At 39.4% G+C, this 25,090-nt stretch overlaps 1 protein-coding gene across 3 annotated transcripts in view; it reads right to left on the reverse strand.

Annotated features, from left to right (window-relative positions):
- Positions 1-24,652, reverse strand: part of LOC113638918 (dynamin binding protein) — a 32,095-nt gene extending 7,443 nt beyond the window's left edge. For 2 of the 3 annotated variants that reach the window (XM_047817302.1, XM_027140435.2), the window contains exons 1-4: positions 24,381-24,652; positions 14,799-14,956; positions 14,365-14,487; positions 10,802-12,967 (exon numbers count right to left, since the gene is read on the reverse strand). In XM_047817302.1, coding sequence (XP_047673258.1) covers positions 10,802-12,967; positions 14,365-14,487; positions 14,799-14,943 — 2,434 coding nt within the window. In that variant the 5' untranslated portion in view covers positions 14,944-14,956; positions 24,381-24,652. Of the gene's footprint in view, positions 1-5,011; positions 7,277-10,801; positions 12,968-14,364; positions 14,488-14,798; positions 14,957-24,380 lie in introns of those variants that run through there. The other variant, XM_047817303.1, reaches the window with a different exon arrangement.
- Positions 24,653-25,090: the final 438 nt, after the last annotated feature.

Raw genomic sequence — 25,090 nt, forward strand, 5'->3', positions numbered from 1 at the left:
ACACACACACACACACACACACACACACACACTTTTTATATCCAGAAGCAATTTATCATAGCTAATGCAACTACTGACATGTTTTTGGGAGGTGGGAGAAAACCCAGGATGAAACCTATATAGCCACCTATAGAAAACATGAAACTCCGAAAGACAGCAATCTCAGGATCTAACCTCAGATCTTGGATCTGTGAGGCAGCAATACTAACTATGTGCCATATCAGAAGAGTGAAACGAGTCATTATAAGTACATTATTGCAGAGGAGTGGTATATGGGACAAACCCATAAGAAAGTGTCTTCTGTCAGCAACGCTTGTGTGAATGGATGAAAGGGTAATACCAAGCAGATATACAAAAGACTCTTTCTTTCTTCCCCTCTTTCTGTTTTGTCCATGAGAAGTAATTCATGCACAGTGTCTGATCTCTTTCCATAGTGTTCATCCTGACAACCTCCTCTGTAGCCCCCACACACCCAGGGATGGCAGTACAGAAGTTTCCCTAGTCAAAGCTCTGGCCCTGTAAATACAGCACAGAACTCAAAGAGAAGAGCATTTCAAAGGTGCAGTTCAACAGTGGTCCGTGGCTATAAATCATCCAGTCTATCTATATGATGCAACCATATAAAGGCATGGTTTTCATGTGTTGTGTAAGTTTCACAGTAGCCTGCTCCATAAATTCACAAAGTTGTCTATGTTTGTGCTACATAAATAAATCTTTAAACACATATTTAATAATGATACAGTTACTTTGGGGTTACAATTAAAACTTTGTTTTGTAATTATAATGATTTCATAGAACATTTGCTTAAGACTGTAAAAGTAACTCTAAAGGTGTTAATCATGTAACCTCTTGTAACTTGTAAACACACCTGTCCTCCTGGCAACCAGACACAAACATACAAGTGGCAAAGTCATGAGCAATGTGTTCTTCTGAAGCTGATTGCTAAAGAAGTGAAGCTGAGAACCTGTTATGTCTCTCTGCAGCTCCAAGTCTGGAACACGGGCTCCATTCTGTGCCCACATTTCCATGTGAATGCATGGGAACCTACAACCATTACACACAACTGAGTGAGCACACTCACTAGTGCACACAAACACAAAAGGCTGGAGCTGGAGTCCTGAGGCCTGTCTGCACACACACACACACACACACACACACACACACACACACACACACACACACACACACACACACACACACACACAAACACACACACACACACACACTCACACACTCACACACAAATGTCACATCAACTCCAATGCCAAGTGATTTTGGGGGGTCTGGCCCATGACTTTGCAGTGACCAATCCCTGCATACAAAAGTCTAACTCATCTAAATTCCATCAAGATCTTAAGGATCTCTCAAAATGAGGCCTCTCTTGATCCTATTCCTCATTCACACTTTTGTTTAGATATATCAACAAGCAGGTGGACATTTTCTTTTCATGAGGTCTGAGCTCCAACGTAAAATCTATGTTCGTGGGAAAAGACGGTTTTCTTAATAATGTGCCTCACATAAAAAAAATAAAAAATAAAAATAAAGGAGACAAAACCAATTAGAGTCAGAAAAAAACATTGAACAATTTCTCGAAAGTACAATTACGGAACTGAAAGCAATTCAAGGGGTGTTTCTGTTTGAAGTGTGAACCGAGTGTGATTTATGGGCTGACGCTGAGAGTCTGCCCTCTGAGCTGTTTAACTATCACAGCAGTCTAAAGTCACACACTATCAGCACTGCGCACAAAGTTCACACAAGAATGCACAGTTGCCATAGATACGTGTGTTGGTAGACCAACGTAATCAACCCGAGATTGAAAGCATGTGGTGGAGTCGGATACTAAGTTTGAAAATGCATAGATTACTTTCACTACTTACTTCTAATACAATGGCAAACAAAGCAATAATCACATCCAAATAAGCACATCGAGATTTATTGTAAGCCTAAAGTAAACATGCTAAAGAAAATACGTACAAATCTTACTGTACAGGTCAAGCTAGACATAGTAGACAATATATTTAATAAAAACATGTTAATAAAAGAGGTATCTTCAAGACAGGAAATATATTCTACATTTTTTTTCTCAACAAAAAGGCACGGGTCTGTCTTGCTATTGTTCAAAAGCCAGTGGGGTCACATTCCAGTACTTCCTCAGGACTTACGTATCATCAAATACTTGTGTAGGTTGAGAAGCCTGAACTATTACGCACCAGAGACGCAAGTATGTGAGTATTCATGAAACTAGAGGCTTGTCTGTTTCAGGAGTAACACATTTACAGTACATAGCACATTCTGACTGCTGAAGCACGGATGTCTGAATTGCAATCACAGTATGATCTAATGTGCAGGTCTAAAACATCAACAAAAACATTACATGAGAACTACATGGGCTCATTGTTACTCACCATAACAAGCTGCTGACTAGGCTGTAGATTATTATGTTTTGTCTACTTTTTAGTGTATTTTGTGTTTTAAGCAATTTAGAGACTCTATCGAATAATATTTGATATGATAATTCAAAAAAGTAATTTTGGTTCCTTACACTACTTTGTGATTTGACAATTTTTGTGAAATCTCCCAGCCCTATTGAGATTTCACAATTTTGCGACTTTGAGGTCGCAATCTGACGCAATCCATAAACGCCGCATCCTTAATCTAAATGCAATCAATAGTGTTGCATTGACAATATTTCACTCTTCTTTCCACCTTTGTCTGATAAGGTTCCACATTATACCATGCAGTGTAAGTGATTTGGGTGTATGTAATCCCTTCAAAACAGTCAGATTAGCATTACAAACATACTCTATAAATACACACATGTCTACTGCCTTTATCTAGGGCTCAAATGGGACAAAGCAAGACATTCGAGGACAAAAAAGATATAAAACATGGCTGAAAGGTCTCATTCAACAGTCAAACATAGAAGGGTTTTTTGCATTGGCATCAATCCTTAGAAGGCTGCTCTTGTGTCTCATCAGCACTAAACTTGGCGCCTGCATGCTGACTGATAACTCAATACAATAGTTAGTGCTCTTCACACATATGAACGTACACATTGTCATCTCCTTAACACCTTTGTTACGAAGATCTCGAGACAGACAGGTAACATTTTATAATTTCTTTATATCGTATAATTATCTAATGTTTTATATTTACTATATGCATATGCATTAAAACTTTATCTCATAAAATAAAAATTAAAAACTGCAATCTGTGTCACCATGTATTTTCCATACCTGGATCAACAAGAGTTTAAGAAAAATAATTTAATAAAGTAGTGAAGAGTCACCTTAGGTGCTGACCGTTGCATTTGTGTGTCTGTGTAGCTGACCTACATTATTAGATAAATACTTCTCAAGACATATTGTGTAGACTGCTCATGATGCTGATCAAGCTGTCCATAAGCTTAATGTTATTTGAAGGTTGTGTGCATGTTTCCTAAACATTTCTTTGTAATCCCACTCAAGACCAACTACATGGACAGCTGCACAGGGATTAAGCAGCATTTGTCTCGATAAGCATTAACTATACCAGCTGGTCAAGTCTTACTATCAAATGACCTCTGATACTCAGACTGAACTTGTGTTTTTTGGTCACTGTCCCTGGTGAATGTTGCAGCTTACATTAACTATTAGGTAGAAAACGAGAAACTAAACTAAGTAATCGTATCTGTAATAAGCAACCACTGAGAATTAAAGCTGGCTTCTCAAGCAGAATCTAGTTAAATGTGATTTTTTTTTTTTTTGTGAGGCCACATAAATACAAAAATCTTTGTAGCTGAGAGCTCTGTTCTCAATTACATAGCTCTGAATCATCTGAACCATCATATCTATAGCAAAATTAGACTGGGGTCCCTAAAACCCAAAAGTGCTGAGCTCAGTCTGTGAGTCAAGCTGAGGAAGCTTGACCCTCCTTTCAGATGTGAACTATTCTCTTTGCAGTTTCAGCTCACTTTAAAATGTATAAAGGAGGGTCTCTGGTGCTAGGCACGTCCTAGTCCCAGACAAGACTTCCGAGCCTCTTTCCTCCCCCAATGGGTAATTATAGCTATGCACTACAGAGGATTACCCAGGGCTCCCCAGGCTGCCTGTTCTATGTCATACACAACACAGGTCAAAGGAATCTCACTTTTCACTACTTTTCAACGCTTCTTAGGGGGTTGATAGATAAGTGGATAAAACAAGTTACACTTAAGGGGAACAGATTTACAAAATACACCTGGACCCAGCACAAAACAAGTCATTAACCAATGTGTTTTGATCACACTGACCCTTAAGCCCTTAAGCCCCCCCCCCCCCCCCCCCACCGCCCACCCCATAAAAAAAATACCCAGGCCCATGTCAACCTCCAAGATCTCCTCATGTCTCCCTATGATGGCAGGGATGAACCCTCCTATTTAGTTGCTTTACCACAGAACCTGATCTGAGTCACAAGATCAAGTCATGATCGAACATGCTATATAAAAAAAGCCAGGACATTTGTTCCTACAAGCCTTTTCATGTCATTTCTGCAAATCATGTACTTTTCCCACGTCATGTTTCCCACGTTTCGACAAAGTGATTTAAGACACTAAGTAGAAACTAAATGAGAGAACACAGTGAAGGAAAGAAAGAGAGCCAACAAAAACATGAAGCCACAAAACCTGCTTTACTAGTCTCTCCACCCTACATGCCTTGCGTAAAAAGATCACCTTTCGTGAAGAATCAGTGAAGCCTTCTCTGCTCTACAGTAGGAGCCAGAGTACCTAATCACACATATATACACACTGCTGGCTAATTACACTGGTGACAGTGTAATCAGCACTTCTGGCATTTCCTGAATTGATCAGATACCACACAAGGCAGAAACTGAAGGTCAGAGCCTGGCTGTAAATAAAGGTGCTAACCATGTGGACTCTACTGCTACATAGTTTCGGCAGGTTTCCCTGTCATCCTTTTAATGTCAGTGTGTTTTACATTTTCTGGCCTTGTAGGTGTTGATGTACTGTTTGTACTAGAACAGAAATTTTTACCTTGCTTCTCTTTCCTGTTGATGACAAACTCAGACTTCCTTAGCGAACTTGGAGCCGTTCTTCTGTAGAAACTGTTCCTGTCCAATGAACCTGAATATTGTGGCTTCTGCTTTTTCCAGCCTTGTTTTTCCACATCCAGTCTCCCTGAGCCTGGGTCGATGCATGCCCCATTTTTGGTGTCTTCGTGTTCAAAATGGGTGAGAGTGATAGGATCTTTGTAGCTCCTCACACCCCTCTCTCTAACTGTCTGTGAATGGTAAACATCCTTTTGCCATTCCTTTATGTGTTTCCAACGGTCATAATCACTGCTGTATCCATCTGTGGAAACTTTGCTGTAATCCCTGCTTTTATGCTCATACTGATCATCCTCCCATTCCCTGTTCTCAAAATATTCTTTTATCTCATTATCATAGCAGTCATCAGATCTATGGTATTTGTTACCCTTGTCTCTGTGATAATAGTGATCATAACCTTGGAGTTGGTAGCGGTCCCTTTCCCTATAACTGTCTTTTGGTCTTTGCTCATGAAGATGTTCCATATATTCATAGTGACCCTTTTCTCTACGATCATACTGGACCTTCTCCTTGAGTTTGTACCTGGTATCTTTCCTAGAATCATATGTATCCCTATCTTTAAGGTCAGCTTGGGCATCACCCTGCCAAGCATAGTGGTCTTTTTCTTTATATTCTACATCTGGATTCTCTCTGCATTTATAGTGGTCTACTTTTTTCCGATCATCAATATCTTTTTCCCTATATTTTGAGCAATCCCCTTTTCTTTGCTCATACTGATCATCGTCTCTCTGATCATCACTGTCTTTCTCCCTGTATGCATAGCGATTGAATTTCTTGCGGTCTTGCTCACTCTCTCTATTGTAATTACGGCCCTCTGCCCTGCAGTCATACCGGTCCTTTGGCTTACGGACATATTGATCCGAACCTCTGAGATCACTGAACTCTTTTTCTCGATGTCCACAGTATTCTGTATCCCTATATGCATATTTTTGTCTCTGTCTAGAGTCGTAGTAATCCCTTCGCAAACTGTCCTTGTGTTCATAATGGTCAGAATTATCCAAATCTTTTTGGTTATATCGGTCATATGTATCCAGCTCTTTATGATTATAGTAATCACTGTCTCTATGCTCATAATGGTTCCTTTCTCTGTAATTGCCTCTCTTTTTATCAGAATAATCCCTTTTGTCTCTGTCATAGTAAGCATCCCGTCCTGTTTGATCACGTCTCCTTTTGTGCTCCTGCTCATCATAATACTCATCCACATCCCAATGGTCATATCTGTCCCGTTTTATATGGTTAGGATATTCCTTTGTTTGCGGGCTCTGTACATGATCCCTATTCCCTCTGTGGTCAGTAAAGTTCACATCTTCTTTAGGCTCATAGAAGCAGTGGTTTCCAGTCCACTTCTGTGGACTCCTGGGTTCCTTAAACACAGCCTCAGGTGTGTGATAGAAGAACTGGTTCCTCTGTTGTGGAAGATCATCTCTGTATGGGATCTTGTCACAGTCTTCATATTCCCAGCAGGTTTGGTGCATACCAGTGGTTTGTTTGAGGTAGGCTTGGTTTTCCAAATAGCCCGGTGCAGGCCCAAAATCCTGTGGGTATACCATTGCCTGTTGTAGATGCTGTAGCTGCTGCTGTTGTTGAAAGTGCATATGCATTTGGATGTACCTTTCCCTCTCCCAGCTGTCACTCACCAACTCCTCCATGCTTTTTCCTCTCTGAGGAGGAGCTCTGCTGAAATCCCATGGAACTGGGGCAGCCACCATAGGGTGCCCCAGTGCTATTTGACCATTCATTCCGTCTGGAAGAATGAATGTTCCACCAAAGCCAGCTGTGTTAAGTCCTCGAAAAGTCACTGTTTACATCCACAGAGACAGGAGTCCACCTGTCAGGCATAGTCATGGCCAAGCGTACACAATCTCTCTTTTCCTCAGTCTCCCACAGCTGCTAGAGCTGAACTGTGTGGCGGAGTTGTAAGAAACTCAATCCTTCACTCCCTCTGTCTTTCCAGCCAATAGAACGAGGCAGAGGACGAACAAAAAAAGGGAGGGGGGAGGAAAGAGGGAGGAACGAAGGGTAATTATTCAGTGGAGTCACATGAGTGGTGGATTACAGGAATTTTGTGATTGGCCGTGAGTCTCTGTTTGGAGAAAAACAAAGGCTAGCCTTCACAGAAATGCCCTTATGCCAGGGAGAGGCTTACTCCTTTTCTGCAGATACTTCTTTCTTCTTCTTTGGTGTTTTCACACTTGACACTGTCAACCAGAACTGTGTCTTCTTCTTCAAACGATTATTCCATAAGATATCCATAAATTTAGTCCTACCTATTTTCTACTTTACAAAACTGCTCTAGTTTAACAGCTATTTAATCAGTTTGAAATACAGAGTTGAAGCTATGAGACACTCAAACTTCAGCTTTTATCTCAAATAGGATCCCATTATTTTCTGTTTAGACTCGATTAGCATAACCCTTTCACTAGGTGCCAGTGTCGTGTAAGCAGCATAAAGATAATTGTCTGACCCACATTTGCATGATTCCCATGATTTTATAAAACTTTCTTTCATGTTTCAGTGGGATGACCTGGGAAACTCTGGACACAGGCTGATTATCTCAGAGACTACTGTGTGGTTTAAAATGCCCGTACACTTCACAATGGGTTATTGTCTAAGGCCGTGCTGATCTCTGGCATGTTTTAGTGAAAGAAGGAAAAAAAAACAGCTATTCATGTCCTCCAGTATAGTATATCTCCTGCTTTTGAGCCGGCTGAAGGAGTAATTATTAGGAACGTGTTTTTTCAAGCTGTTGCAAGCTACAGAAAAGAAACTTGAGGAAACAAATCAAAAAGAAGAAATCATTCTAAAGTGAAGGTAGTGAAGGCTCTGAAAACAGGATAAATATGTTAAGTAGAAAAGAACCAGTTTGTGTAGGACAATTTAGAAAGTATGTGTTGTTCTCTTCTATTAAACTTAAGAAGTGTAATCAGCACTAAGAATCTTATATTACCAGAATTCAGTCTAGGGAGGTCAGGTGCAGCATTCCTGCTGTTTAATGACAGGTAGAAAACCATTTATTTTCATATACTTGGTTCTTTCACTCTAAAGCAATGCATATTCTTTTAGCTAAATAATCTGTTTGTTTCCTTACAAGAGAGCAACAATATAACTGTACCAATGCTTATATGAAGTAAATAAGACATGGGTGAATGATATGTTATGTGTGTCATTTTTTTCAACAGATTTTAACAGATTTTTAAAGATGCATTGGCCTAAGAGAAATAGACAATATCTGTCAATCATTAAATCATCATTGGTTTAACTGTAATCACCCTGTCATGCGTGGGTATTTTAATTATACCTAATTGTTCACAACAGAGCACGAAGAAACAACAAAAAAAAATCAATAGCTAAGATGATGTTATTAATGAGGTTCTCTTGGGTTTCACGAAGGCATGTTTCTAGTGCTGGTAAAAGATAACCCTATTAAACTGAAAAGGGTTTCATCTGTACAAGAGGAAAACAAAAAAGATGGGAGTTGGGGATCAGAAGCAAGATAAGCATGTGTATTTTATTAGTGACCTAACAGGTTCAGAGTAAGAAGAGGCATAGTGGTGGAGGTGGCAGGATAACTGGAGTTACAGACACACAGACACACACACTATCAATTCGGACCAGAGTCCAAATTCTACCCCATGCTAAAGCTGTTCACTGTGAGAAGCGAATCAGCGGAGAGAATGGCAGAAACACAAGAGTCTCCAGATCACACAAAAGCGTTTGATTCAACTCTGAAACTCGCAATGTTTTTGTTTCATGTTCCCTCTCCATGTACAACCCCCTCCTGTGTCTGTTGTCATCCTCTTCCCTTGCTCCCCATGCCTCGGTATGTTTTCATGAACTACTCAACTTTTTTTCATTATCCATACTCATTATTCATGTACCTTTCTCTTTCTCTTTCTGTCCTTTATTCACCCACCTACTTTAAAGATCTTCCCATTACCAAGAATTTAGACGATGTTCTATGAACCCTCCCATCGTCCATTTGAACAATATGAGTTCGTGACTCTCCCTCCCTCGCAGAGAAACACACCCTGATACAAAATGGAAAAATACATATACTGATAATAACATGAAAGAGAAACCTGTGAACTAACACAGTTATTCATTACGTTATTAAATACAAAGAACAATAGACTGTAGGACTGTAAACAAATCCTATAAATTTTAACTTATAATAATTTTACTAATGAATATGAAGCAGTCAGATTACTCTAAAATAAAAAAAAAAATATCGACCATAAATTCTGTTATAAAATCAAGACTTCTGTTTTTATACAAACTGGTTGAAATTTGTAACTAGATTTGATTATGCGGCACAAACTCAAACAAAAGCGTTTACATAGCTGTGTAAAGACATTTCATGTGCAACTACTTGTGTGGTACACTCAGACATTTCTGAACATGTATGCTATTTAAAACTAAAAAACATCCTGTATAATAACACTAATACCATTACAACAAAATAAATCCGAAGGCTCAGATTACCGTATGTAATATTTAGTTTTAAAAAAGCATAACAGTACCTTCAGTACATTGTCCTGTACTTGTACACAGTCCTACCTGGCACGATTATCGCCCTGCTCCACAGAACATGGTTAAAAAGAACACTGAGACACTCTGACTGAAAGAGAGCGCTCCAAAGTCGGCGGTGGATCCTTGACTGAGCCATAATCTTCACACAGCCCTAACAACACTGATATGCTCTTTACCCATATGAAAGGAAAGAAAGAAGAGGCCCTCATTCTGTATATATGTGTGAAAGTTTTGTAATTCTGCACCTTACTAACATGCTCAAATCATCACTGGTTTTTATGTCAGTTTTATACAACAACACTAATTTATTTGTATTGTAGTCCGTGTGCTCAGATCTACACTGGTTAAAAGCACCATGATGAATATGTGCCAGTAAATCCAAGCTGAATCTATTCTGAATCTGAGTAATTGTAATAGTACAGTATAGATTTTCTTAAATAACATTTTAATACAACGTTGAGGATATGCAAGTGAGCCAAAGCATGCAAAATGGATTCATTTTATTGACTAATACTTCCTGACCGAGGATCAAAATAGCACTTTTTCCCCCATCGGTCATATGAAGTGTGCTACATATTTAAGAACACTGAGCTTCAGTTTTCAAACTAACCACATGTGAGATTGTTTAACAAGATAACACCCTTTCTTACTCCGATTCACAAAACAATGCAGCCACACCTAGTGCTAAGTTATTTCAAGTAAAATCTGACGTGTGTTGAATTCACATAGCAGTGAATGCTGTATGGCCTACATATTAATATTGTGCACCAAATTCTACATCAGACCTGGACTCAATGACTGCCTTTATGGATAGATAAATAAATCTATGATCTGGAATAATAATAGAAAATAAATCTTTTCATCAAAAAAGTCACTGCTTAAAAAAAAAAGATATCTAAGACCATTTCTCACTCCCAGGGGTGATACAGAGAAAGACTAGATGTTGTTAGCTTGAAGGCAATGGACAAACCTTATACTGTTTCATGAATATTCTCAAAATTCTCAGTCCTATAAACATCTGTAATGGAAGGTTTAACTTGAACTGAAACGAGTCATACTGGCTCGGGCCTGCATCGAGTAACACCAGTGCTGTATTGACTCAGCAATGAGTTACAGTGTATTAAATAAATACTTGTTTCATTGTACCTTTTTTTACTGTGTTGGAGGTTATGATGGTATGCGTTACCTCGCAACTGCTGTTGCTCCAGTGTGAGAGTCTCCACAGTGAAGCTGCAGAACTCCAGATTCTCCAAGGCCTGCTGACGTGCCACTTCATCCTCCTCTCCCTCTTCCTCTAGCATGGCACTCAACTCCTGTGCTGTGTGTGTGTACATGTCAATGTCCCTTTCAACTTCCTCAAGTCTTAGGAGAAGTCTATATTGCTCCTGCTCCCTTTCCCTCTCTTGCTCAATCTCTCTCTCCCTCTCTAGAGAATTGTCAACCTCTGCCGCCATTGCCTCCTGTGTACGCTCCTCTTCCTCTGTTGAGACTAAGGGGTTGGAATGCTGCATAGTAGGTCGGGGATAAGGTGGAGGTGGCCGTGGAGCTTGTCGCATTGGCCTATAGGGCTGTTGAGTAACTTGACCGTTGTTAAGAGAAGTGTGACCATGAGAAATACTAGGTGCTGGTCGTCTAAGAATCCTGGGACGGGGAGGAGGAGGGCGCAGGGTTTTCCGTCTTTCTAGAGTGGAGCTGGGGCTAGAGAGAGGTGAATCATGGGGCAATGGGTGGTAGGAGCCTTTGATGATGTCACTCTCGCTGTTGTAGTCCATGATAGAAAAGTGGCGGGAAAACTTGTCTTTACATTGATTGTTACTCATGGACTGCTCCTCATTTCCTCTATACCTGCCAGGAAGGCTACTCTCAAACTCCAGTAGCTGCTGGGATAACTTGGCTTCCAGGTCACCAGACAAAGCGCCTAATGTATAAGACGTGGGCAGTCCATTAGTGCCCTTCTCCTGAGAGCACATATTATGCTCCACATGTTCATAAGTTCCAAGGTCAGCATCACTGACACTTGAGTGGCGGGTCAACTTCTGTCTGCTCTTGGCTTGACTGGCAGATTTTTTGCTGTTGAAGGGGAATCTGCTATCATAGGAGGCATAGTAGCCTTTGTTCCTTGTCCAGGAGAAACTGCTCTGAAGACTTGAATTTCTATTAGGTCGGTTAAGGCTGGTGTTTCTGGTGTAAGGAACAGGTGGTGGTTCAGGAGGGCTGCTGTGATTACTTGTGCTGTTCTGTCTGTTGTGGAGGTTGGGACGAGGAGGCAGCTGTGGTCGTGGTGGAATCAGATTTCCTGAGTTAGTTCTCTGGAGCGGCCTGGGGCCTGAATTGCCTGTTTTACTGGGATGGACAAGTGGTGGTGGTGGCCTTTCTTGTCTCCTGGGACCTGGCTGATTCTGAGTCAAGCTGACAGTGACCTGACAGCTGATTTCTGACTGTGTGTCCCTTTTACAGGCCTCTCTGCATTCTTCTCTTCTCTCAAAGTAGTCCAGATCCCACACGGTGTAGTCCTCATGGTTTGTTCCATCCTCAGCATGAGCTTGTAAAGCTTGGTCTTCTTGACCACAACTATGATCAGAAGCATAACTGTCCTCTTCTTCTTTGTCACAGGGCACTTGTTCCTCTAACTGTTTTTCAATTTTAACAAAGCGGTGGGGGAAAATACCTCTTCTGCCCTGCAACTGCCCCTCAAGCCAGCCATCCTCTAAAGTTTTGAGTATTTGTATCCTGTCCCCAACATCAAAGTCCAGCTCCCCAGGCTCCAGAGCTCGGAACTCATACTGTGCGATTCCATACACACCAGCTTCCTCTTTATCTATTTCCTGGGTCTGCCCTGTTACACTGTCTTTCAGTCGCTCCTCCTCTTCTTCTTCTTCTTCTTCTTCTACTTCTTCTTCTTCTTCCTTCTCCTCCTCTTCCTCCTCTTCCTCCATTCTGCATGGGGAATACTGACTCTGTCCATGGCTCATAGACTTGGCAGGCTGGAGCGAGCGCAAAGGTGCAAGCAGCTCTACGAAACCCTCAGGAAAGATTCCTGTCCTTCCTTCCAGCTCACCCTGGAACCAACCTGGCTCAGGCATGCCCACAATAGTGATGATGTCACCTTCACGAAAGTCAAGCTCTTCATCCAGCTGGGCGTGCAAACTCATGAGAGCACGACCCTGGCCCAGAGCATAAGGAGGCAGCTCAGAATCTTGGGCAGCCGCACTGCGCTCACTCAGCTGTCTAGAGCGGCCTGATAGCTCCAGCTCCTTTACACAGGATAATGGAAAAATTCCTCGTGAGCCCCAGGCATTCCGCCCCCTGTGACAAACTGCGTCTACATTGCCTTCTCCAGCCACCACATCACCTATGTCAGGATAGCAGCACAAAACACACAGATGACATAGTAATATTACATTCAGTGTTTAAAAATTACACAATCTTACTACTGTGCTAGCCCATATATGAAGAAACAAATGACTGGAAACCCGAGCGTCATAGTGTCTGTTAAGGTCACTGATGTCAAATTCCAAACAGCAAAACTCCACCTTCTATTGTGTCCAACATATAAACTTAAAGACTTAGCAGTCATACACAGGAAATGTAATTCATATGACACTTTCACAGGAAAACAAAGAAAGGAATTGGAATTTCCACTGAGAGAAGGAGAGAGTCAGTTCTGATGGTTGAATATCCTAGGATAGTATTTTTAACACAGCAAAAAATAGGTAAACCTATGAACTAAACAATGCTCTGTTAGTAACATAAATATGTTAAATCTATTACACAATAATCCAAAACATTTTCACATACATTCTTTCTAAGAGGATAAGAAGAGAAATGCAAAACTACTGACATCTAGTGGCTATTTACATCAGAGCTGCCAAGAGCAGGGAATCTCAAACAGGTGTTACATTGGGGCTGCTTAAAGTTTTTTTTTTAGAAATGTCACAAATGAATTTTGGGTGCTAATATTTTGAAATGTTAGTGCGGGTCATATTCAACCAAACCATGACAATTAAACTAATTATTCTTTTCCTGACATGGTAAACTAAAAAGTAAATAAATAAATAAATAAATAAACCACGCACACACACAAACACACACACACACACACACACACACACACACAACTTAGTACTAAATGTCATCTGTGCTAGTCTGTGTGTTTAAAATCACTGTGAAATTAAATTGCTAATCATTTTACTGAGGAAACTTAATGGACAGGAACATTTTGAATGTACACGCAAAATCACACAAAGCAAAAAGGCCTGCTTTATTGACCACTTGAATGGTTAGTCGGTGCAAGGAATATTCCTTTGACTTTTAATCATGTAGGCTGATGTAAAATGTTCAAATGTTACAGAAGATGTATATTGTATATCTAGAAGTTAGATTCATTTGCTCCAAACGTTAGGGAACCCCTGGCTTAGAGCAGGTAGGAATATAAGCATGTATCTGACTATAGATGTTTACCCACAATCATGTTTTAAACACTTCAGTAATTTACACAAAACCTTTACATCTAGTTTGAGGGGGGGGAAATGTAAATTATTTAGATAACAAAAAGATAGAAAAAAATTGTTGCTACAAGAATGGCCTACAATAGGACTAAACCAATAAGGTTACTGCTTAGAGCAGAGTATTAAGGAATCTGTACAGAGCAGAGTATTAAGGAATCTGTACCACATACAACTCAAATGCTGTACAGAGCATGAATAAAACACAGCACACATTTCAAATTTGGCCACATGGAGGATTTACCTCTCTTCAGGGGCAGGTTGCCTGGCTCAGAGGAGTTGAAGTCACTGATACAAACATAAAGTTGCTCTCTTGCCTTCGTAGGGGGAACTGTGACAGATTCAACAAAGGTGCTCGGAAACTGACCTGAAAAACAACAGGAAAGTTTGGAGAAAATATGTCATTATTCTAGGTTCATTTAGTGTTGAGAACTGCAGATATAATAATGCTCAGTCACCACAAAACTTATTCACAATTATATGCTAAACTGATCAGTGACCCAGTGTTTATCCTGTCTATTTGAATCATCTGTATCTTCTAATCTGTATGTATCTTACATGTAACTTTTTTTCCCTAATGTTTAATTTAAAACATGTATCAGTAAATATTGTTTCCAAATTTCCATGCATATAAAGAACACACAAAACAAGCTTATGATTCAGAACATTTAACTTAACCTGTGACTCCGTCTTTGATCCCGAGCAACCAAAACTCATCCACTACGCTCAGGACTTCAACAACATCACCAGTAAAGAGAGGAAGCTCCTCTGAGACACTGGGCAGGAACTCAAAGACAGCACGCACCACACTGCCTGCTTCCATGTTAACTCATTACCTGAAAGAGAAGAGCAAGACAGAGATCAACACAAATAAATTCCTTCCTTCAGGGATGAATGTTTTTTCAATGAGAGATTTCACCACTAGACGTCTCAAGCTGGCAAGCGTCATTCCACATGCACTAGTGATGACACCGAAGCAGCTGTGAGATAGAAATGGGTGTAAAATCCAAAAAAAACCCAAAAAACAATTCACTTTAAGTACAGCAAACAAGAAAAATATTCTTTATTATCAAATCAACTTAATTGAGAGAATAGTTGCTAGTCCTTACAGGATTCTTCACATGGAAATCAAGCCCTTAAACTTTTTAAAATGTATTTCATTACTCAGATGTTTCTTAACTGGGTGGATCATGGAAGAGAGACATGGCTGAGTCATACAGCCCAGGGTGAGGTACTGTTTAGAGAGAGAGAGAGAGAGAGAGAGAGAGAGAGAGAGAGAGAGAGAGAGAGAGAGAGAGAGAGAGAGAGAGAGAGAGAGAGAGAGAGAGAGAGAGAAGGAGGATCAATGTGCATTTGTGTAAGCATCTGAAAATGTTTATGGAGAACATTTCTTGGCCTTTATGTCCAAGTTCTTCCAGTCGCTTGTAATGTGATTGTATGGAAGTTGATATTGCTTGCCTCCATAAAAAACAAGTATATAATTACGTAATTTATGAGTTAGATGTATGTAGGGTGAATAGAAAATAAATAATAGTGTGTGTGAAAAGGAAAGCTTAAGAGTGAGAAAGAAAGAAAAAAGAGAAGGGGAAGGCACATGTTTCAAAGGCTCAAAGGCCTCTCTGTCTTGTGTGTGTGTGTGTGTGTGTGTGTGTGTGTGTGTGTGTGTGTGTGTGTGTTTGTGTGCATGTGCGCATGCGCGCGCGCGTGTGTGTGTGTGTGTGTGTGTGTGTGTGTGTGTGTATGTGTGGGGGTGGGATTGCCTCAGAGAAAAACCCAAGCATCTGGTAAATGGTTGACAGGTGATCCCCCTGTGTGGGTCAGAGCAGTATCACCTTCAAGAACCATAAGGTGTGTCTATCTCTGTTTGAGTAAACTGCATGTTTATTCAATCACACCAGTCAAGAAAGCTAAATTCTCTATTATAATAAAGTCTTGTATGCCAGAAAGACACAACTAAGCACACTATTTAAACATCATCAACATGAAAAAACTCAGTCCATCTTCAAAAGCTTAAAGAAAATCTTTTGAGACAGGCAGATAAGTGGCACCCCATCTAGATCCAAAGTCTGTTACTACAGGAATGTTAAGTGTTATAACAAGTTATGGGCAAGTACCAGCCTTTCATACAGGAGACATAGCCTGCAATCTGATAAGGAACCATTAATGTTGCACCATTCTCACTCAGACACTTACTGTAATTAGCTTGTGTCTAGGTATCTTCTAGCTACTAGTTACAAGAATCTTATCTCCATTGAATAAAATTACAGTTTTGTGAACGAATCATGCTAATAAAAATGTTAGTAATAAAATAAAATAAATTCAATCAATTACAAAAATGGCTAGGAAAAGAGCATTAGAGAAAAAAACTTAGTGCTAGCAAGCTAGCTAAAATTAGTTAGAAAATTCATGCCACATGACTGCTAGATTTTTAGCTACAGTACCAAACATCTAGTTCTGTTTCAAGTCAGTTACTGAGGAGTAATCCCAACCTGAAGCAGGCCAAAAAAGTGGCAGATGTTTCTGCTGGCTTTTACAATAGCTTAGCAATTGTAATTGGTGTTTATGTAAAACACCATAACAAAGGAAGCTGAAAAGTTTTGGGTATGTAACTGTTGTTGTTTTGTTGTTCTTCTAGTTTTTATTTGGTTTAACAAAACCTATGTCCTTGCTCTCAGTTTTTAATCAACATTTAAGGTTGCTTGTTAATAAAAAAAAAAAAAAAAAAAAAAAAAAAATAATAATAATAATAATAATAAGCCTTTATTATTGTCATATATACATTACAGCCAGGATTTCCCACAGAAAATATGTTAGTTAAGGTGGTGTTGGTGGTGGTGGTGGTGGTTGGGGGGGGCAAATGGCGCTTCTTTGTGAGATAGACCACAGACTCGGTACTACTCACTACTCATATTACTTGCAGTTCTCACGGACACGTGTTTTATCATCTAGCTAGTTATCCTCCAGAGAGTGACGTCTTTCTCTCATTTCGGCCATATGGCTCGCGTCCGTGTTATTCTCCAAAATGCACTTGACGTCCTTTTGTGCAGCAGAATTCCTTTTTTTTTTGGACGACCTGGTTATAAGGTGGTAGGGTTTCCCAGCTTAGGCGGGCCGCCCGAACTGCAAAGTGCTGCGGGAAACCCTGACAGCACAGTGAAATTCTTTCTTCATTTATCACAACTTTGGAAGGACATCGAATAAAAAAAATTGCATTCACTAAATCTATTTGAATTATCATTAAATAATGTCTCCCAGCATTCGGAAAAGACGTTTGTGCCTGGCAGGTTTTTGGATCTGATATCCAGCACCTCTGAGATGTTTTGTCTATTGTTTTCAGGATGTGTGGACAGATATAAGTGCTGAGCAGGATTCTGACTGATCAAGGCTAGCTAGCTCATACCAGAGCGATTAACAAACAAGCTTGAAAAAAATGTTCGACTGGATCTTATTCATCAGTGACTCAGCAGCTGTATAAAACATCATGCTTTTACAAGATAGGCAACAGTTTATAGGGTTTGAAGAGAACTGCAAGTTTAAACAGAGAGAAGGTTACTGAGAAGATGGAAAGAGAGAAATTTGAAAAGTCAGCAGAGTAGCTTGTTAGAAATGAATCCAGACAGTAATTTAATCTACCTAAATTTGGGTGGCAAGATCATTCTTAAAATCTGAATTATAATAATTTTCCAGGACGGTTATGCTGAAATTACTACATAAAGAACATAATATTCTAAAAATACTATGGCATATCAACAGAAAAACTTGGATTCGTGTAGCTTATTAAGATATAACATTTATATTAATGTATACATCTCAATAATTAAAATTATACACTATACAACAAAAAGTATGTGGACACCTGAGCATCACACCCATATATGACTGATTCTTCCCCAGCCTGTTCTCACAAAGCTGGAAGTACACAATTGCATATAATGCCTTTTTCTTGCTTTGTGTGCTGTAACATTTCAGTTTCCCTTCACTGGTATTAAGGAGCCCAAACCTGTTCCAGCCTGAAACAACATGAGCTCCATGTAGACATGATATGCCAAGATGGGATGAATTGGAATCCTGACTACGCTCCAGGTCTCCTCACCTGTCACTGAATGGACAAATGATTGAATGGACAAGTCCACACAGCCACATTCTAAAATTGAAATGGAAATCCTTTTATTTTAACAGCAAAGAGGTAAAAAATCTGGAATGTGATGTTCAACAAACACATATGGATGTGATGGTCAGGTTTCCATTAACTTCTGGCCATACAGTGTTTATTCATTCAAATAAACAACAATATTCTGAATATGCATAAAAATCTATAGCAGGTTCTACAGATATGTTCATATACTAGCTCAACTCCAAGAAGCTATGGTTAGTAATTTCATTACAAATATTACTGTACATGTGAAGATGGCCTTTGTAAACAATGCCTTGTTTATGCTCTCCTGGTCAAGAGGAGAATGTGAAGGACACTGACATGCTGGCACACAGCTAGAGAGGCCTTACGGATAAAAAGAGCTCAGTGGCATATGGTCTGACTAAGAGGGGTAGTTGTGTGTGTGTGTGTGTGTGTGTGTGTGTGTGTGTGTGTGTGTGTGTGTGTGTGTGTGTGTGTGTGTGTGTGTGGATGGGTGTGTGTGTTTGTGCATGCATGTGTTGATCAGGGAAAATAATTATTAACACCTACACAAAAATAATAACAGAAGGGCAGTGCAAGAAAGTGAGCAAAGAGTAATCCAGATAAAATATCTTTTAATTGAGAATTCCTATTCAAACATCACTACTCCTGAAATTCAGTCAGCACACACAAATTAAAAGAAGGGAAATGTATAAAAATAGATCATTGTGCAAATAATGAACTGCCAGCAGAGAGTAAATACACGGCATGCTGCACAATGATGATTTATCAGACACTTATCAGGAAAGTAAAGAAACAAATAGGACTGCAATGATTCTGTAAATCATCCAAGCTTAAATCAAGTACCGTGTACTCGAGTGACAGATGAAGGGGAAAATGGCACTTGGTAGGGCAGTGGTAGGTCACTAAAGGTTAAGGCATTGAACAAACTGAGTGGAAGGCTTTGGGTTTGAATCCCAGCACTGCCAAAGCCTTTAACCCTCATCTGCACAGTTGTATGTTATGTAAGTCAATACCACTGAGGCAAATAATGAGTCTGTTTGTCTCTTACCACTTGGCAGCAGGGTGAAAGTGTCAGTAGAATGACAGAGTTTTATAAACACAGGCCTCATACTCATTCTACCAGTGTGTCTATTCTGAGAGTTAGCTGTGCACACACACACACACACACACACACACACACACACACACACACACACACACACACACACACACATAGAAATAGACACGCACAAACACACACACAGACACACACAGACAAAACAAAGACACTGCTGTGCTGTCACTGACGCCTCTGTCCCTTAGTAGAGTATAATGTCACATCACTGAAGCCTTACAAATCAAATATTATCTAGATCCCTTTATTCAACGTATGTTGTAACAGCTGTTCAGAATCTTGTAAATAATTACATAAGTACACATCAGTACACATATCAAAAGATTTGTAAACAACTAAGCAAATAGAAAAGAACTATTTAACAAAGTAAACATATTTAATTAACTTTAATAAGTAAACCCTGGACCTGAGGTCAGTCTGAATTAGGATGCCTCTGATTACAATTTACGCAATAATTTGGTGTAAATGATTAAAACTAAAGGATATTGAGGTTTTTAGATTATTAGATTAAATCACACAGAAAAGATGACTTTAATACATTCATATAATTTCTCACCATTATCCAAAAATTCAACAGGGGATTTTGTTTCAAGTTTTAGAAATAGAAATGATGTCTTCCTTTTTTTTCGCCATTTTGTTCTGCTGTGTTTAATATTTTTAGAAATGACACCAGCTGCTTCTCCGCCAAATCTGTCATCATAAAAATAAGCTGATTATATTAAAGAAGTACATGTTTTGTAAATGCACAGTCGAATACTGCCTCATTATGATTCTTAATTTTAGTGGGTTGGATTCTGCTGAGATTTGTTAATAATAAGTTATAATAGTGTTATAATAATAAGGCACTACTTGCCACTATATAACTCTAGGCCAGTAGGTGTTTCTATTAAGTGTAATGTGTAATAATGTCTTATATGCAAAGTCTGTCAAAATGTTTCTGTTTCTGTGTCAGATTTCTCAAAAAGATTGCATATGGCCATGTACCACATGCAAAATCACCCCTATGTCCACTCTTCCACTATTTATGCTCTCCTTCCTTCCCTTCTTTGTTGTGCAAGGTGAAGTCTCATGTTTTCTAGCCCTGGGGAAATTGAAAAATTGAAAGAAAAAAAAAAGAAAATATTTTGAATTGTCAAATACCTCTACATCTCTCTCTCTCTCTCTCTCTCTCTCTCTCTCTCTCTCTCTCTCTCTCTCTCTCTCCAGTCTTCCATAATTCTCCAGCTCCATCTCTTTCAGACAGGACGGGATGTGGCATGCAGGCCTGAAACTTGATCTGCTGACTGCCTGCTTTTATTTATTGAACAGGACTGATTGCCTACCAACAATGAGGGACACACTAACTGCACCTCTCTATTATAGCCTACAGCGAGCATGTATTCAGAGCTGGAAACGTCCTTATTGTTTACTGTTTTTTGTGAAGCGTGTTTTTTTATGACATCTCTGTTTACTGTGCAGTTAACAGATCATTCCAGATCGATAAACACATTTCTCTTGTACCAAATGTTAGGCGCAGAAATGTAAAAGAGAAATGTGTTTATCGATCTAGAATGATCTGTTAACTGCACAGTAAACAGAGAGGTCCTAAAAAAAAAGAAGACACAAAAAAAAAAGACAACATTTGTTTGAAATAAAAGCTCACGATTGAAGGTTTAAAACAAGAAAGGGTTCAGAAGCAAAAACATATATAATATCTGAATGCTGTAGGAGATTGCAATACATAGTTAAACAATCTTTAGCCTGACACATTCTCAGAAACTCCAGATATGTTTGGGCAGTGTTCACATTTCAGCATGTGTAATCTGGAGGCTCTGAGCCACAAAGTAAAAAAAAAAATGAAATAAATACTCAATAAACTGACTTAGGTACTCTAAACAGACACTCGTACATACATGCCACACAACAGCCTTTCAAAATACACAAACAAATTCACTCTTTGTAACTGGAGCCTATCTTTTATTTATTCCTCACCCTCATCTAAACCTTCAGACTTCCTCATTCCTCACCAACATGCTGATTCTCCGTACTGACACCATTCCAGAGTGAAAGGGGGGTTGGTGAAGTCAGAGGGGACTTTTGAAGGGAAATCCACAGCACAAGTAACTTACAGGGCTGGAGTATTTTCCCAGTGCATTCATTTTGACAGAGATGGAGGACTATGGAGCCTAAATGGTATATGGAAAGCTGTGTGTTCAGGCTTTAAGAATCCTCACCAACCTTGTATACCATCCTGTAGAAGTCTAATAAATAAATGCATTTTTTTTAAAATTAGATTTTATTGTAAATGTTGTCATAAGAAACGTGATGACTGCGTGGTGACTTCCTGACTCACAAATCTTATCATAAGAGTTTCTCAGATACAACACACAACCATCTTCATGAAGACACTGGACTACAACCCATCACACATTTTGTTTAAGAAATCAAAATTATTTTTGATGATCTAATCCATTTTTAAAAATATCACCAGTTCCTATTTTGACTCCCATATATCTGTCACCATGCATGAGGGTCCACATAAAAAAAATTGAATTTGGATAAATCCATCCCTCCATCCATTTTATGAACCATTTACCCATTTACCAATTGCCTAATCACAGACACACATATTCACACACAACAGACAATTTAGTGATGTCAATCGGCCTACTACACGTGTCTTTGGAAAAAAAAATCCCCTGCAAAATGTCCCCGGTTGATGTCATTCAGTCACAGACCCTGATGATTTTCCATTGTTCACAGACCCACGGTTGCATATGCACTATTTGATGCCCTCTAACTGCCAGGGGTGCTGAATCACCCAAACAACAAACAGAAGAACCAAACAAACTTAAAATAAACTGGAAAGAAAACAGTAGCACAGATGGAACAGCACACCTCAACATAATGATCAGAAGGAGGAGACACTCCATGCAGAGAGACAGGTGTCCACGATAGGCGCCAAGGTAATGATGTCCAGTTTCAAGTTTAGACAAAGGGGATAACAAAGAAGTGTGGACTCTTAAAGAAACATGGCACATATGGCAGCAGCTTCTACAATGCTGTTAAACTCTTTGGTGTAAAAAAAAAAAAAGCACTCCCTTCTGTTAGCAATGCACCATTCAGTTCCACCTGAAAGTGCACAAGGTCTGTGTACTAGGGCCTGCTGTGTGTTGAAAAATAAAATACTGATAGGTAATGGAGTCAAATAAGAAGAGTTAAAAGGTCTAGATAAAAAAGAAACTCAGTCTGATAAAAATAAAAAATAAAAAGTACATTCTTGAAATTCCACATCAGGCTGAGACAAAAAAATAAACATTTACACGAGAAAGATTTGTGTTTAGGTTTTGACAAGCAGCTAACATCCCATCAATGGAAAGAGTATAAAGAATGTTGAAGTGTCAGAGGAGATGCCACACAGCAGTCGCCATATCCTGATGGGCTGCAAACGCATGTAATACATCATATGACAAGTACTGAAAGAGGAAGAGATTAGTGGAAGTGTTTATTTTAGCCAATAATATCAGAATAGATGCAAATAAAACTCTAAGAAAAGGACTGGGCATGAGAATGAAGGCTTTCTTTTAGGGAACAGGGGACTATATCTTCTCTTAGAAAGGTAGTTTACAATGGACATCAATGCAGATTTTACCCATTATTTAACAACAATGTGTATTTTTATGGAAAGCTACTCTTTACATAAGAGCTGATAAATTCATAAGTTCATAAGTGCAACCGAAAAAATGTTCTGAAGTGAACTGAAAACAAGTTCCAAGGCTTTGTAATATTCTGTGATTCTAACTTACACTTCAGTTGTCATCTAAACTCAAATGACAGTTAGGACCTACTGTACAAAGCAAGTATACTGCAAGGCAATAAAGTACAGTATTTCATGTGTCCATTATTTTTGTGCCAAGAACCAAATATTCTGCAAATAAAACATTTTATATGCACAATTATCTGATCATACTGCTCAGTGATTACAGTTATGAGCTTGTAGAACAGAGGTTTCAATCCAATAAATGGAAGTTCAACTCAACCGTCTGTCAATAAATAGAAATTACAATTTCACCATCATTTCGCACTACATGGACATGTCACTGCTATTATGATCTTGATAACAAAATTATGTATAATTGAAAAATAAATGTATATAAGGATGTACTCTAACACTGTATATTGGCACAGAAACGTCATGGTCCTTCTTCTCTTACAAAGACTTCAAGTGCTGAGTCAATTGTCACCAAGTGCCATGTGGCATGTGAACAGCTACGACATCTGACAAACAGAGCACCATCTCTCTCTCTCGCTCTCTCACACACACACTCACTCACTCACACACAAACACTCACTCACACACACACAGACTCTCTCACACACACTCACTTACACAAGCACACACTAACTCACACACACAAACACTCACTCACTCACACACACACACACACACACACACACACACACACACACACACTCACACACACACACACACACACACACTCACTCACACACACACACACACACACACTCACACACACACGCACACACACACACACAGAGTCCATGCAGCTGTAGTGGTCTAGTTGTAAATTTTAGTAAAGTATTTCCATAAAGCTCGTGCTGAGTTTGTGATCATCAGTGACCACAAGGATGACGATATGAGTTAAACACAGTTCCCCCCCTCCCACAGTCTTATCAGAAAAACAGCTAGAAGTGATTGAAATGCACGTCGCGTCACTACAAGTGAAAGCAGAGATTTCTAGAGCAAGAGACTAAAGATCAGTTCAGAGATCAGATCATCTGTCTGTGTGTTTAATCTACAAATATCTCCAGAAACAAATATTTGGAAAGATAAGAAAAAGAAAAACCACAAAACCAACGTATTAATAAACGTTATCAGAGACTGCTAGCTGTTAGCTGTGGACAGAGATGTAACGACTGTAACGGTCCGTAACTAAGGAAACGTGTTCAAAAAGCTGTCGCTGTTAACTTCCGGTAATAACACACACTGTCGTTTCGTTACACTTACCTGTCTGATAAGTAATTCTGGATGTTTAACACGTTGTTGTTTTTGTAGACACTTATTTACAGTTTGATCGCTTTCCGCTTTCTGCCATTCTTTCAATAAATCTATTCTCGAGCATTTATATCATGGATAGTTTTGTTAGCTTGTCGGCTACGTGTTGACCCGCTGCAGATGAGTCCCTGTGTTTGGCATCTGCGTTACACAAGGATCAGCTGTCATCCCGATCCAACAGGCTGATCCTCTGCTCCTGCTCCCCATATTCACATCACACATCACCACCCTCTACTTTTCTCACCCGTTTTCTTACATGTCCCCACCTCCTAAAATAACCGATCTGATTTCTAGAACTAGGATTGGATGAAAAAAGCAGCTCCGACTAGGATTGAATGCAGGGACCGCCCATTTTTTCAGGCACAACCCTTGTACAAGGAACGCTGGTGTTTATGAATACGGGTAGGTTAAAAAAAACACGCCCATATGGATCCTTCCATATTAAAGGTGACTTTCACGTGCCTGACAGAAATGAGACGGGGTTCTGCTGAGCATGTGGTGTTAAAAACATTTAACAGGAGGAATAACCTTCTGGGCAACACAAAGGACTAATTAAATTCATGAGCTTAAATTCATAAAGGTCTGTGTTGTTTTTGTACTGTTAAGAGTAATGAGGTAAATGAGGTATATGAGTATTTAGGTGTCTGTCTGTCATTTTTTAA

The sequence above is a fragment of the Tachysurus fulvidraco genome, chromosome 8 (assembly GCF_022655615.1).
Source record: "Tachysurus fulvidraco isolate hzauxx_2018 chromosome 8, HZAU_PFXX_2.0, whole genome shotgun sequence".
Classification (NCBI taxonomy): Eukaryota; Metazoa; Chordata; class Actinopteri; order Siluriformes; family Bagridae; genus Tachysurus; species Tachysurus fulvidraco.